At 49.0% G+C, this 12,756-nt stretch overlaps 1 protein-coding gene across 1 annotated transcript in view; it reads left to right on the top strand.

The window, feature by feature from the left end:
• Positions 1 to 12,756, top strand: part of agrn (agrin) — a 204,256-nt gene that overhangs the window by 175,506 nt on the left and 15,994 nt on the right. The window contains 9 exon segments of the mRNA XM_034538350.1: positions 463 to 590; positions 2,489 to 2,603; positions 3,854 to 3,973; positions 4,160 to 4,648; positions 6,033 to 6,225; positions 7,781 to 7,996; positions 8,500 to 8,729; positions 9,723 to 9,857; positions 12,634 to 12,724. Coding sequence (XP_034394241.1) covers positions 463 to 590; positions 2,489 to 2,603; positions 3,854 to 3,973; positions 4,160 to 4,648; positions 6,033 to 6,225; positions 7,781 to 7,996; positions 8,500 to 8,729; positions 9,723 to 9,857; positions 12,634 to 12,724 — 1,717 coding nt within the window.

The raw sequence follows: 12,756 nt of genomic DNA, 5'->3' as shown, positions 1-12,756 counted from the left end.
GTGTTGTTTTTTCCCTTCATGTATTTGTGTGTCTGTCTAACTTGTTGTCTTTTTACCCAGCCCTCCATGCCTCGGCCAGCTTTTGGGATGAGTCTCAGTCTGGTAAAACTGGCCCATATTTCCGACCTTTGCTCCTTTGTTTGCCCCTCCCTTCCTCCCTTCCTTCCTTCCTTCCTTCCTTCTCTCATATCTCAGTCCACCACCACTACCTACACCCCAATACCCCTCTTCAAACCCCACACGCAATCAGCAACAAACTCACTAACCCCCCCCCGCCCGCCTCTTCTCAAACACACACAAACACGCATCCATCACTAACCCGAAACTGGCACGACCACCTCCAAAAAAAAAAGAAAGAAACGAGCACTGCGTGAAGGCATCGGGAACTGAGTGGCAGGAGAAGGTTTGGGCAAGAGTGTCCGTATGTCACATCCTCTCTCCCTCGCCCCCCTCTCCTTCCAGCCACCATGAGGTTCAGCGGGTTCTTGCACTTGGACCAAGTGGAGGGCCAGGAGATCTTCTACACCCGCGAGATGGAGGACCCCAAGTCGGAGCTGTTCGGAGAGACGGCCCGCAGCATCGAGAGCGCCGTGAGTGCAATTTGTTGCAGATTATTATCTTTTTCCAAATGGATTTTGCATTTCATTGTTTCAGTGAGACGATGACGCGATTTAATACACTGGGATGGTTTCCTTGCTGTGGTGTGACCAGTGGCTTATGGAGGCCAACGTTAGCAAACTTAAGATGCTGTAGATTGTACATTTAATTAATGGATCGAAGGAGCCGTCGAGCCTCTTTTAGTGTGTTTATTTGTTATTCTTTAGCAATTAACACCGCCGTAAAGCAACCGACCCGAGGGACAACGGCCACCTCAGCACACGGTGCAATTTTATTTTTGACCCAGTTAGGTAGATACTAGTGTGTGTGTGTGTGTGTGTGTGTTTGTGTGCATTTGCGTCAAACTACAAAATTTCCTCACATATTCCGCTGATTTTCACATCATTTGGCGAACTCTCTTCATTTCAAGCACAGCACAAGAGCTTTTTAGGGCCGAGTTAACACAGATTCTCCACGAGGCTCCCAGAACTGTCCAAGTTTAATAATATATTTTAAATAAGAAGAGGAGAGAAAAAAAGCTAACAGCTCTCTGCAGACTCGTCCAAAGACTAATTTGTCAATCGCTTCGCCAAACACATGAGCGCGGCATCTCATGTGAGATTAATTAAGATGTTACAGATATTTGAGCAATTTGGATATTTTTCCCCCGTCGTCCGTTTTCTCTGTTGAGCTCGGACCTTTGAACAAATGTCTCTGTTGTCAAGCCAAGGCCTCGCTCCTCTGATGAAGTGTGTGTGTGTGTGTGTGTGTGTGTACACAGTACACATCTACTAGCTGTTGTTACGGTGTCACTAGCCTCCACTGGGACCTAATCTACTACCTCAAAGCGATTTTTGAGCATGTGTGTGTGTGTGTGTGTGTGTGTGTGTGCTCGTTGCACTCAGAGCCTGTGCGCTTCTGAAGCCTGGTGTGCCACTTGATAGCAGCCGTCCCCCTCTTCATTTTCCAACTCTCACTTGAACACACACACATAGATGCACAACAGCACACACACCGACACACACACGCAGAATCGAGCCGCAGCACATTTTCACGATTAAATAAATGAATGAATGCGAGAGGAACCAGAGTTTTTTTTTTCTTCCGTAGCTGAGTGTTTGTCCAGCATTCACAGCCCTAAGTCTAATTTGCCTTTACACCTCCGCCCCACCAATGAGAGTCCTTCAGTTCATGAAACTCAAAATGAGCAAACAATTATTACTTCCTCCGCAAACCACGAGAGTTCCAGCAGAATATGCCTCTCTCCTGGTTTCCCCGTGGACAATCATTGTCCCGAGTGGAAAACGTGGCAGACGGGTCCGCGTGGAGGAGTGCTGGGATCAAACACTGGAAACCGGCCTCTCCGTAAAGTGGGGTCAGCGGACCCCCGACGCCCCCGTGGCCCCCACGATGTCAACCAGCCGCCGGAATGAGGACGAGGCGTGTGGACGTGATGAGTCCGCCTGGATGTGTAACTGGCAATAAAATGGTCCAATTTCCGAGATATAATATTTCATTTACTTGGCTGGTTGCTGGAATATCCCTGTTGGCTTAAAAAAACTTCCATCTTCTGGCGTTTACAACTTGCACACATGGGACCGGGGCAGCGTAACTAATCAGGAACTCATGTCAAGGTTGCACGACATTTATCTGGGCTCCTCCCGAAAACGTAATTAATGCCACGGCTGCAGCTAAATGTCAATTTGTGCAGGTTTCTCCTCTGCGCCCCAATTTAGAGCGGCAGTCTTTCTTCCTTGGAGTTCAGTCTTCTGGAGACGGACTCGCTGCTATGATAGCGGGCAGCTCATTACCAGCCTCATTTATCATCTCTTCCCTCTGTCTGTTCTCTCCTCCCTCTCCCTCTCTCCCTCTCCCTCTCTCCCTCCTTCAGCTCAACGAGTTGTTCAGGAAGTCGGACGCGCACAAAGACTTCTTGAGCGTCCGGGTCCCAAACCTGGCGCCCAGCAACTCCATCCTGGCCTTCGTGGAGGCCAACTTCAAGCCAGGTGAGAGATCTCTGAAGGAAGCAGAAGATTAAGTCGGATAACAAAAGAGAAACTAAAAATCTAACTGGATTTAAATTAAATTGGGATGAAAGTTAGCCCACCGGCCAAGGAAGACCTAATTATTAAATTCTTTTATGGTGAATTAGCCACCACTTCACCATGTTTTTAAGCGCCTTACATTTCCACTCGTAACTTCGTGGACTGTAAAGCAAAATGAGTTCTCCTGGAATCCTTGCCTAACCAAATCTTTTATTACTCCTCCTATACCTATAAACTCGGTGCACGCAACATTTAGAGCGTCATGTTTTTTTAGATCATATTATGACATCGTTTGTTTAACATTCCATATACACCACATTGTACCTTTACGTAACACTCAGATGGCCTTTTGCCTCTGCAGGAGGTGCACAGCACAGGAGGCAGCAACAGAAAGCTCATTTAAATTAGTGTTTGTACACACACACCAAAACAATCTGGCTAAGAACTATTATATTATTTAGACAAAAATATTTAGAGGATTGTGCGTCCGGGGCATTGTGCGTTCTTCTCAATGCCAACTTACTCTGTTGCAAAAAAGAAAAAGGTGTTCCCTAATTCGCCGTGAAGGAGAGACTGTTGACTTGTTCTCTGTTCCATCGGCTCGCTGAGTCCCAGGCAGAGTTGTGCTTATTGAGAAAAATAAGAATGCTGTTACTCTTAAAGGGATTGGCAGCTATTGTAATGCAGTGACAATATGAATGAGTTATTAATTCTGTTAAAGGTTTGTTCACATCACTAATGTACTCGCAAGCTTCTTTTATTAAAAAGAACAAAATAAATCCACTAAGAAAGTGCAGATCTGTCTGTGAATTCAGTCCAAAAATGATACTTTTGAAGCCACGACTGGGTCTTGAAGCTCCTTTTTGTTCCAGACACAACTCCAACCTCCCCATTCTGCTTGTATTTTTGATTTTACGAGTGCCTTTTAGTCCCCTTCATAACCTGTGTGCGGGGGCGGCGCTCCTCCGTGGCCTGTAAAGCAAACATCTGCAACGGACGTTATGAGAGCGATTCATCTGGAGAGAAAGCGGGGACAAGCGGCGGTCGGGTGGGGGGGGCAAGTGGTCCTCGGAGATCCTCCACACATGGGGGGGGGGGGGGGCCTTTTCCGATGCGGATATTATTCCCGCCGAGGCGCAGCCCTGTAGTTGCTTGGCAGTGCCCCCCAGAGGCCCCGTCCTGACCCGGGTTGTACGTCTCGTTTATTGCAGATACGAGATACACGGTGGAGGACATCAAAGGAGCGCTGCTGAAACAGCTGAAGGCCTCCAGAGAGACCAGCATCGCCGTGAAGAAGCCGGAGGACGAGAACATTCACTTCACCAATTATGGTAATGCAGTATGGGTTTTTACAGGATTGCGTGTGGATTAATACAAATTAAAAATGGGGGGGGTTTAAGTTATTCATGAGGTGTTTTATGAAAAAGGTTTCACGGGCGTTGAACAGGAACATCTCCAGCTCAATGTGCTTCAACTCCTTTGACTTTAACTAATTTTCTGTTGTTCTCCGTTGACAGGCCTCTCCTCCATCCCCTTATTCACCACCACCACCACCACTGCGGCGTCAGTCACCACAGCTGCCCCCACCCCGACCACCACCACCATCACCGCCACCGCCGCCACCACCGCCACCACCGCCACCACCGCCACCACCGCCACTACCGCCACTACCGCCACTACAACCACCAGGCCTCCGCCGACCTCCCCGTACATCACCCGCCGCCCGCCAGGCACAAGCCGCAGGCCTCACAACGGCAGGCGTACCACCACCACCTCCGCGCCGGTCACCACACCGCTGCCGACCACCTCCACCACCATGGCGGCAGTCACCACGACCGCGCCGCATCCGGCGACCACCGCCGCTCACGTCAGGGGCAGGCTCCACCACAAGCCGCAGAAGCCCTGCAGCTCCCACCCGTGCCTCCACGGGGGCACCTGCGAGGACGACGGCAACGACTTCAGCTGCAAGTGCCCCGCCGGGCGAGGAGGCTCCGTGTGCGAGAAGGGTGAGCGTTTTCCTCTTCGACGCGTTTTCCTCTCTCGTGTCTGTTATTACCGCTCTCAACTGTTTGTGCTTATTTTCGAACTCATCTAAGAAAAATAAGCTGGATCAGACTTTCCTCAGTCTGTCTTTTCTGTGTTTTTTGTTGCACATTATAAATGACAAAGAAAGTACCAAAGGCTGACTTTTACAGTGATTTCACAACAACTGAGAGGGTTTTTGGCACTCTTTTTCCTTTGTGCCATTAATGCTTGTTTTTGCTTTAGCTGTAACCTTGCCTAAGTGCTTTAATATGTGTATAAAGTAGCAGAAACACAGCATTATGGAAGAAAAAGTAAATAGAAAAGGAACTCTGACACCTCTGTTAGGCCGTAGTTTTGTCTAATTGTAGCGTCCCAAAGTGACACCGTAACTAGCTGCGTGAGTAATGGCTTTCGGTTAGTGCTGGAATATGTAAATGCTAGGTTATGTATCGTGGCCGATGATTTATTGGGTCGTTTAAAGCTCAACAAGACAACACGCAATCAGAGCTCAGCTCTTTTTTACTTGACAGCAAAGACGTTTTTCTCACGACGCGACATCTGTCCTCGGCGGCCGCGCCTCAAAAGTCGTCTCGAGTGGTTCCGACAGGTTCGACGCCTCGGAAGAGAGCGCCGCGCTGAGCCGCTCACCAGCAGGCACAACTCTTTCGTTTCCCCCCCCCCACCTTACCCTTCTTTTTGGGAGGGGGGTGGGGGGAGCAGCAACTTCACGCAGCTGCATCTTAAGATAATTGACAGTAATTGCTTTGATGGGGATTAGCTGGTGGGAATCAGTGTGTGTCTTTTGAGTGGCTAAATAAAGTCACACTCACGCTTGCTCTTAAAAAAAGTGGCGGCCTCCCCCAGATCAATCGAGTCATTAGAAGTGTGGAAGCTCATCAGCTGCCATTCTCCTCAGAGAGAAGGACAGAAAAGACAGATGGACGGAGAGGAAAATGAGCTTGGAGGAGGAAAAATGGATGATCATGATCATAATTGCAGTGGCAGAAACACAAAGGCTTCCTGTGCGTGTGTGTGTGTGTGTGTGTGTACGTGTGCATGTGTGTGCATCTGTGTGTGTGTGTGTGTGTGGGTGGGTGGATGCTGGAATGTGACTTGAGGGTGGGTGAAAAAAAATCCGCCCTTTTCTTCCTTTTGATAAACCGAACGAGCGTTTCGAGAGAAAACATCATTCCTAAAAATAAACTGACAAGAGAGGCTCATTCCTCCGCCCGCATCCGGCGCCAGCGACCCCCCCCACTCTCCGCCCGCGCCTAATTGTGCACATTAAACGCCTATTACGCCGCGATAAAGCCAATCGTGTAGTAATGTCAGACTTTTTGGCGTGTTGTCTCCGTCCCCCCACAGTGATCCGATACTTCATCCCGTCGTTCGGGGGCCAGTCGTACTTGGCGTTCCAGACCATGAGCGCCTACCACACGGTCCGCATCGCCATGGAGTTCCGGGCGTCGGAGATGAGCGGCCTCCTGCTCTACAATGGCCAGACGGGCAAGAAGGACTTCATCTCCCTGGCTCTGGTGAACGGCAAGGTGGAGCTCAGGTGAGTGAAGAGGGAGGGGGGGGGTGGGGGCCGGCACTGGAGATAATGAGGCAAATGATCACAGCAAAGGAAACATGTTGAAAGCTCCCGCCGCCAGGAAAATAACAACATAAAGTAAATTAAGAAAAGAGACAGAAGCTTCGTAGACTCCGGCTACGACAACAGGAAATGTGTTCAAACTTTGCAAACAAGCTGTTCGCGTGATCACGTTTGCAGATGGTGGGGAAATATGTTCATGGATGTCATCATTTGTCATTTCATTTTTGTATTTTGAATCACATATATATATATATATATTGATGGTACATACTTACAGATGGAGGCAATGACTCGTGCATCATGATAGAAGCAGCATATAGTATTCATATAAATATATCCACACCGTGCCACTGTGGGCAGATAATAATTTTATTATGATAAACATAAACAGCGGAGAAATTCCCCAACCATCTGAGATGTATCTGCAGTATACACACTATAATTACAACATGTTAAGTTGCATTAGGCTTTCAAAGGAAATGTTGTAAATCAGTGAGCAGGACTTCTTTTCGCAGCAATGTGGTGAATTGCATTACGTTTTTGGTTTGTTTGTGGTTGGTATAAATCCATCAGCAAAAACATTGGATCCCACCCCTGCGTCCCGTAATGCTTTTCCGTATTGTCGTGAAAACACCCTCGTTATTCAGTCTCCACATTTCAGACACGCAGGCTCAAAACCGGGGTCAAATTACCACATTGAATCGGTGTGGCGCCCCCTTTAGGATCTACGTGTGACGGAATTTGAACAATACGCATCTAGTAGTAGGCTGACACGATGAAACCTGCAGAAACACTGAGTATTCATCTATTTTCCCCCCGCAGTGGAATTGTATGCATAAAAAAAAGAAAGAAAAATCATTCGGGGGGATACGTGACAGACTAATAAGAGGTTTCGCACCGCGTCTTCTGTTTTTGGCCCCTATTTCAAACAACATCCTGTTTTCTTGTTTATCTTTTGGGTTGTTTTCACCCTGACACCCCCCCCCCCCACCCCCCCAGGTCAGATTCCTCCATTCAGAGGGAAATCAATAGCGAACCAAAGGAGTTCATTAGTCGTTTGTGCTTTGAAAATGAGCCCCGCCTCAATTCCAGAAATACAGCGGTGAGATTACCACCCACAGCACGGCAAATCCAAGACGTGGGGAGAAGAACTAATTATTTGTGGCATATAATTGCTCTCAGGTTGTGCTAATGCTCCCATATGTGTGGGAGCACATACGCTCTTTGCTGTGATGATGCAGCCCTTTTTTTCCCTCAGCAAAAATCTCATTAGATAAAAGGTTTAATTAAAAAGAGGGTGTGAGAACACTTTTTCTTCCTTTTTTTTTTTTTTTTAAGCGAATGACTGCCTCGTCACATAGTTCAGAATCCCTAATGGGAGAGTCTTGCACCTGTTTCTCACATATCCCATTTTGGTCTCGTTGAACAGCGCGAGCAGATTTCCGCTCCATAAAGAGCAAACGCATCGCGTGGGAAGTAACCTCCTCCAACGCGCTTTTGCATCCCCTCTCCCCAGGTTCAACACGGGCTCGGGCACCGGCACCGTGGTCAGCAAAGTGCAGGTCACTCGGGGCCGCTGGCACCAGCTGGTGGTGACGCGCAACCGGCGCAACGCCATGCTGAGCGTGGACAACGAGCCGCACATCGATGGCGAGAGTCCGCGCGGCACGGACGGCCTCAACCTCGACACCGACCTGTTCATCGGCGGGGTGACCGAGGACATAAAGCAGGAGTAAGTGTGTGTGGGTGTGTGTGTGTGTGTGTGTGTGTTAACTGCAGCCTCTCTTGAATTAAACCTTTTAATCTCCAGCTTTTATGTTCATTTTGCTGACGGCTTCTGACTCTTTAGTTCACTGTGCAGTTATCTATTCCTGACCTCTATGGGTTTACATTCATATGCAATATTAATTAGCAAGAATATGCTATTTCGCACCGAAATAAGTGAGCACCAAGTAGCACTGAAACTTTCTGAAGCTCCTTGTTATTCAGTCAGTGGTGGAAGAAATGCAACTGTAGGCTGTTTTAAGCTTTTGCGTGAAATACGTTACATTCGCTCACCCCCTTCCTTCTTCTTCTTCTTCTTCTTCTTCTTCTTATCCTTCTCCTTTTTCTCCTTCTCCTTCTTCTGCTCCTTCTTCTTCTTCTTCTTCTTCTTCTTCTTCTTCTTCTTCTTCTTCTCCTTCTTCTTCTTCTCCTTCTTCTCCTTCTTCTGCTCCTTCTTCTTCTTCTCTTCAGTGTGAGGGAGCGGACAGCGGTGGCCACTGGCCTCGTGGGCTGCATCCGCTTGCTGGACGTCAACAACCGGATGCTCAACCTGCAGGAGAGCGGCGGCGACAGCACGTACGGCAGCGGCGTGGGCGAATGCGGCAACAACCCCTGCCAGCCGAATCCCTGCAAGAACGGCGCGGCATGCCAGGTCAAGGAGGCGGAGATGTTCCACTGCAAGTGCAGCAAAGGATTCTGGGGTAAGGTGCTAGCGGCAGCAGGTCGGCGGTAGTCGGGAGATCTTTGGACGGCTACGTCGCTCCGAGAGGTTTATTCCGACGCGGGCAGAGAACTAAGTGGGAAATGTGACACATCTGATGTTTGTGTCTCCTTACTTTGCCTTCTCTCCTGGGATTCACTGTGATCACGACTTACTCACGCACTCTAAGTAAGCGTGACAGCTTAATTTGACAGTGGAAATCATGCCCCATTCCCCCCCCCAGTGGGAGCCCTGGATGTCATTTTGTAAACACCGACACCATCTAATCCGTGCGTCCGACACAGAAACGAGAGATTAAATGTCGAAAAACATTTAAAACTTCCTGCCAAATGCTCGGTGATTGTCTCTACTTTCACATCCCTTCTTCCTTCCTTCCTTCTTTTTTATCCCCCCAGCAAATGCCAACTAACAAGCAACTCGGAGAGAATCTCGCTCCTGTAAGAGCAGACAGCATCAGCACCCAGCCAAGCGTGCCCCCCCTCCCCTGCTGCTGCCTTACTGCAGAAAGTTTCACCCCAGCACCAAATTAATTGTCGGAGTTAACTTTTATGCTTGAATAGTGAACGCTTTTTCTTTTTCTTTTTTTGGGGGGGGGGAGCGGCTCAGCGCGGCAACTCGGGGGGGGGGGGGGGGGGGGGGGAGTCATTAAAGCGCTCCGACTGCTCGAGTAATGACGGCTGAATTCGGTGGGGCTGTGTGACAGAGGGCAAAACCACCATCCAACCAGCCGCTGCCCTTTCCCACAGTCGGCTTTGGCCCAGAAACGTGGCGGCGGGGAGGCTCTCCGCTGGACGTGTAACATATTTCCCAAAAACATTATGAAAATGACCCCGAATACAGAGGGAATCCTCATGCCCCTTTTTATCTTGGTCCCTCCGCTCAGATGGAAGAAAAGGAAGAGTGGGTGGAAGAACGTTGCCGGGTTTTCTCACTGTGTGTGTGTGTGTGTGTGTGTGTGTGTGTCTCTCTCTAGGTCCAACCTGTGCCGACGTCCATGACCCATGTGAGCCCAACAGGTGCCATCTGTCCTCCCAGTGCCAGGCGCTGCCCGAGGGAGGCTACAAGTGCGAGTGTCCCATGGGGCGTGAAGGGAGGCACTGCGAGAAAGGTAATGTGACTCAATGCGTGCTGTTGTAACTCCACCGCGTCACACCTCGCTTGTTCTCTCCGGTTTTTGCTTTTCGCCCCGTGACATTTCCATCCAATCAGAATCGACTAGCGAGATCAAATGCAGAAAGAAGAGACGGGGTGGGTGGGGGAAGTGGGGGTTTGAGCCTTCAGGCTGGGAGGGAATGGGAGGGTTGGTGGGCTGCAGAACCGAGGTAGATGATTGGCCCCGACGGGCCGTTCACCGCATCGACTCGGCTGAGCTTGTTAGTGGGGAAGAGACAGCGAGGCGAGGCCCCCTGCCCCCACCCCCACCCCCCAGCCCCAGCCTATCCGCCCACAGGTGTTGTGTTCAAACGTGTTTGTTGCTACTCAGCTCCACATGGCAGAAGCGGGCCGCGGTTGGGGAAAAGACCAGAGCACGGCTCAGCTGCTTTTGAAGTTCGCATTAGCAATTAGCATTTATGCCGGTGTCGCAGTCTCAAGTCTTCCCAGGATTTATTTTACCCCCCCCTCCCTCGCTTTGTAGACGTTGTCATGAAGGTTTACGGACGACCGCCTTCCGTAGCGGCGGCTGAAAGCAAACGCGCTCCGCACGTGCACATCCCTAACAAAAGGGGAAGAACACCCAGATGGGAACAGCAGCCTTTCCGAGCGCCGAGTCCCAGTTAGCAGGTGATTAAAATAAATTGAGGTGAACCAAAATCAATGCCGTGTGTGTGAGAGCGTCTGCCATTCCAAAAAGGCTATTCTCCCCCCGCCCCACTGGAATCAATGAGATGACTAATCGCATCAGTCCTCCCTGCCCGCGGTGATTAATGGGAGCATCAGTCAGCCAGTGTCAGCCCCAGACAGGAGCTCAACAGATAAGGTGCACGCACCCTCCGAGGGCTGCACCGAGAACAGTTGAGAAGACGGGTATCTTACAGCCGGTACCTTGAAGGTGAATTGTGGGTAATATTAAGTGCGTGTGTGCGCACTTTCAGTTGAGCTATGGTTACCATTTCCATTCTGCCAGTGTTTGTCAGTGCAGCTCGCTGCTGTAATATTCACCATCAAGGATTTTCTCAAGGCTCCAATAGAATTGAATGCACTTTTCTTAGCCCGGCTTGGGTCTTTTACCCTGTGATCGGGGTAAATCATTAGAATTTAGTGATGAAAGCAGGATCACTTGGACTTGGAATTTCAACACTGTTTTACATTCATGCTACAATAAGCTAGGGGGCAGCTTTAACACACAAAAACAACTTCAGTGCACACACTTCCACAATCTCTCTATCTCTCTCTCTCGGTCACACACACACACACACACACACACACACATATTTCAATGGTTGATTGTTTTTCTGCCACTTTTCTTGATGTTATGAATGACACCTTTCTCTTCATGAGCTCATCTTTACTTGCCGCTCGGGCGACTCTTGGCACGTTCTCTCAACGTTGGCGCCAACACAGCACGTTTGAGCTGAATTGACTCTTAATCGAGAAGTTATTCAATGAAGAGCTGATTGATTGGAGGCGGGGCCAGGAGCTTTGATTGCAGCAGCAAAGTTTTTTCATTTTTTGAACTGGCAAAATGTGCATTTTTAGCTGCTCTTTGCTTTTCTGATTATTGTTTTTTTTTTGTGTGCTAATTAAGCGTCAAACATAAACAAAATTCAACCTTGAGCACGAGATGCAGCGGCAGCAGCTGCCCGGGCGTTGCGTTTATGTTCTCGCTGCGTTTCAGAAAGAGGAACAACTTTTCTCTGGTCATCGTGCTTTTTCTTCTCCTGGCCGCTTGATGCAATCCAACGCCTGGACCTCTGGCGACTTATTGATCGCGAAGCTTTCGCTTTGAACACAGGGGGGAAATAAAAGAGAGCAAAAAGAACCCCACCACGCTCCTCAGTAAGAAACTACACCCTGAGCAGCTCCGTTAGTCTAATGGACTTCAGTTTAGTGCGCGAGTACTTGTAGCGTTGTGCGCAACTATTCTACACACACACACACACACACACTCCTCCGTGGTGTGTGCCATCATCATTAGCAGTCCTCTGCACAATCGCTAATTAGCTTTCTCATCTCCGTCTGCCTTCCCCCGTCCCGACTCGACTCAGCTAATCCCAGCCAATTACGAATTAAAGCTTTCTTGCCGGCTACGTAGATATGCGTGTGTGTGTGTGTGTGTGTGTGTGTGTGTGTGTGTGTTTCTGTGTGTGTTTCTGTGTGTGTTTCTGTGTTGGAGAGCATCTAGTGTTGGTAGTCTTTGCACCATGAACACATACACCCACCCCCGGGTGACACTTGAATGATTTTTAATGTCAAGCCACTTGTTAGAGGGGTGGCACGGTGCCGGCCCTAATCACTCCAGACAGCCAGACGCAGACATGTTGCAAAGACACAAATTTGTACAAATAAAAAATAAAAAAGGCCTGCCAATATACAATGGCTGCATTATTTCACGGGTCCCGGCCGTGGTGTTAAACTCTACATATCTCCAAAGGTTCTTTGTTATACTGTGGCGGGCTGTGTAATCAGTCTGTCGTTTTTTGAGGGGATTTTCTTTTGCTTTTTTATTATTTGTTTGAATTTCTGTCAAGTGAAAGTCTTAATCCTAAAGGCTATGAAAACACAAATCCATCTCTTTCCATAATGCTGACAGGTCCCTGAAAGATGCAGCGACTATCCCTGAATTTCAATTCTGTCGGCAACAACAACAAGAACAAAACAAAAGCGGGACCTGAGGATGAATATGGTCTCTTTGTTGTTTATTTATTTGTTTTCTTTCTCTCCAGTGGCTGAGAGGAGAGGGGCTTACATGCCACTGTTCAACGGAGACTCTTACCTGGAGCTGAAGGGGCTCCATCTCTACGGGCAAGATCTGCGGTAAGCCCCCGTGTCTCCGCATGTAACATGCA

Source organism: Cyclopterus lumpus, chromosome 7 (assembly GCF_009769545.1).
Source record: "Cyclopterus lumpus isolate fCycLum1 chromosome 7, fCycLum1.pri, whole genome shotgun sequence".
Classification (NCBI taxonomy): Eukaryota; Metazoa; Chordata; class Actinopteri; order Perciformes; family Cyclopteridae; genus Cyclopterus; species Cyclopterus lumpus.
This window is presented reverse-complemented; position numbering and strand designations above follow the sequence as displayed.